Source organism: Pteropus alecto, unplaced genomic scaffold (genome assembly GCF_000325575.1).
Source record: "Pteropus alecto unplaced genomic scaffold, ASM32557v1 scaffold15, whole genome shotgun sequence".
Classification (NCBI taxonomy): domain Eukaryota; kingdom Metazoa; phylum Chordata; class Mammalia; order Chiroptera; family Pteropodidae; genus Pteropus; species Pteropus alecto.
In genome coordinates this window covers 2,622,782-2,625,315 of record NW_006436286.1, presented here as the reverse complement: position 1 = coordinate 2,625,315, position 2,534 = coordinate 2,622,782, and the positions used below count along the sequence as shown (strand labels likewise).

At 34.4% G+C, this 2,534-nt stretch overlaps 1 protein-coding gene across 20 annotated transcripts in view; it reads left to right on the top strand.

The window, feature by feature from the left end:
• The window catches only part of LOC102884495 (ATP-binding cassette sub-family A member 3), a 114,381-nt gene that overhangs the window by 70,744 nt on the left and 41,103 nt on the right, over positions 1–2,534 (top strand). For 19 of the 20 annotated variants that reach the window (XM_025047254.1, XM_025047260.1, XM_025047248.1 and 16 more), the window contains one exon: positions 2,191–2,289. The exons of the other annotated variant lie outside the window; for it this stretch is intronic. In XM_025047254.1, the coding sequence (XP_024903022.1) occupies positions 2,191–2,289 (99 nt within the window). The remainder of the gene's footprint in view (positions 1–2,190; positions 2,290–2,534) is intronic. 20 annotated transcript variants of the gene reach the window in all.

The window sequence follows — 2,534 nt, the reverse complement described above, 5'->3', positions numbered from 1 at the left end:
ATATAATAATATAGAATAGTCCTTAACAGAATATATGGACTCTTGAAGATAAATGAAAAACATACACAGCACAGATTCCACTGAAATTCAAGAGGAAGAGGAAAATGACCATAAAATATGTGAAGAGTTGTCATAAAAAGAGGGGTCAGATTGAACCTAGGAGTCAGAGTAGAACCAATAATCACAACAAGGTGAAGTTAGGTGGAAATGGAATTCAGCCTCAGATATGGAGGAAATTTAGAAAATGAGTTCTGAGTCCACCATCTCTGAGGGTAATCATACATGTGGATTTAATAGTCCCTTACTGGGAATGGAGGTGCGTTTAAGAAGTGATGTGTTTCTGGAGATCTTTTCAACATAAAACAATATTAATTCTCCCTGGTAAAACTGTTTTTTAGAATCCTTGATGTAACTGCACCACAATTAGCAAAACTTCCACACAGTTCACCTATTTAATTAAATCTTTTTTTAACTCGTTTTTTTTTCTAATTTTTTAAATTTATTGGAGTGACATTGGTTAATAATATTTATAGGTTTCAAGTGTACAGTTCAGTAATACAACCTGTATATTGCATTGTGTGTGATTAGATCTTTCTTAATTCCCAGCTTCTGCTTCAGTAACTCCATTTTCTGTCATTTAGTGATTTATACCTCCTGTACTTTGAGAACTCTTTTTCATTTGATGTAGGAACCACATGTGGATAAATTAGCTTTTATCAGCTAGCTCTAGTCCTTAACAGTTGTAGAAAATAAAGTGATAATTCTTTAGAAGAATAAACATTTATATCAAAGATCAGCTAGCTCTAGTCCTTAACAGTTGTAGAAAATAAAGTGATAATTCTTTAGAAGAATAAACATTTATATCAAAGATCAGGTTACAGTGGGGAGAAATTTGCTAAGGTAAATATCTCTTACTTGCATTTGCTTCACAATAAGCATTACACTGAAGAATGATCTACTAAATTTCTCCCATGGCTGACCAGAAATTATTATGGGACAAAACAATATTGAAAATGTATCTAACAAACAACCTAATTCAAAAATGAGATATAAAACTGAGAGCAACAAACAAGACAAAAACTCAGACACAGACAACAGTTTAGTGGTGAGCAGAGAGAACGGGGAGAGATGGGGAGGTAATTAAGGAAGGGGGAAGGGGGTCAAGTATACGATGATGCAAGGAGATGTGACTTTGGGTGGTGAACACACCATGCAATATACAATGATATATTATTGAATCGTACACTTGAAACGTACGTAATTTTATTAATGTCACCCCAATAAATTTAATTTTTAAAAATAGGCAAAAGACCTGAATAGAAATTTCTCTAAAGATGTACGGATTGCCAATAAATACATGAAAAGATGTTCAACGTCACTACTCATTAGGGAAGAGCAAATCAAAAAAAAAATGCTGGTAAGCGTGTGGAGAGATTGGAACCCTGCACATTGCCATCAGGGATGTGAAATGTTATGTCTTCTGTGGAACAGTATGGAGGTTCCTCGAAAAGTTAAACGTAGAATTACTGTATGATCCAGCAATTCTGCTTCTAGGAATATACCCAAAGTGATTGAAAGCGGAAATTCAAACACATGTTTGTACACTAATGTTCATAGCAGCAATTTTCACAAAACCCAAATTGTCCATTGAATGAGTGGAAAAGCAACATGTATAGGCACACGATGAATATTATTCAACCTTAAAAAGGGATTAACTTCTGGTACATGCTACAACATGGATGAACCTGGAAAGACTTACGCTAAGTGAAATAAGCCAGGCACAAAAAAGACAAATATTGTATGATTCCAACTTATATGAGGCACATAGAATAGGCAGATTCATAGAGACAGAAAGTGAAAGTGAAATCGAGGGAAGGGAAGCATAGAGAATTCTTGCAGAGTTTTAGATTGGGGTTGTAAAGAAAGTTCCAGAAGTGGATAGTGGCGATGGGCACATGACACTGGGAGTGTGTTTCAACTGTACACTTACAGCGATGATGTGGTAAATTTAATGTTTTATATATTTTGCCAGAATAAAAAATTTAAGGGAACAATAGGAAAGTTAAAGAAAGAATAGTAAGTGTTCATATTTTTAAACATTCTATTCACTAGAAAATGAACTAAAAAGAGAAAAAAATGTACCTAGACTAGTGCTAGTACTTCCTTTTTTTCTTCCTCTTCTCCTTCCAGGTTTGAAGATCTGTTTACCAATCTGGAAAAGAAACAAAAAATGCTGGGCATTGTCAGCATTGATGCTTCAATTACTACCATGGAAGAAGTCTTCCTTAAGTGAGTCATAGTGACCTTAAAAACAAATTTCCCCCACTGAAATTCTGAATCAGCTTGAGAGCAAGCCTTACCTCTTTACATTGGAATAAAATAGTCACAGTTATGGATTTTTTCAAATATGTTAATTTTTTTGTTAATGTATTTCCGCGTATTCAGCTGAGAATGTGTGAAGATTTTGAGCCCAGGCCTTGATGCATATGTCTTTTTGTGGTAGAGGGTTTAAGAGTTAATCAAGAAGAAAAGAA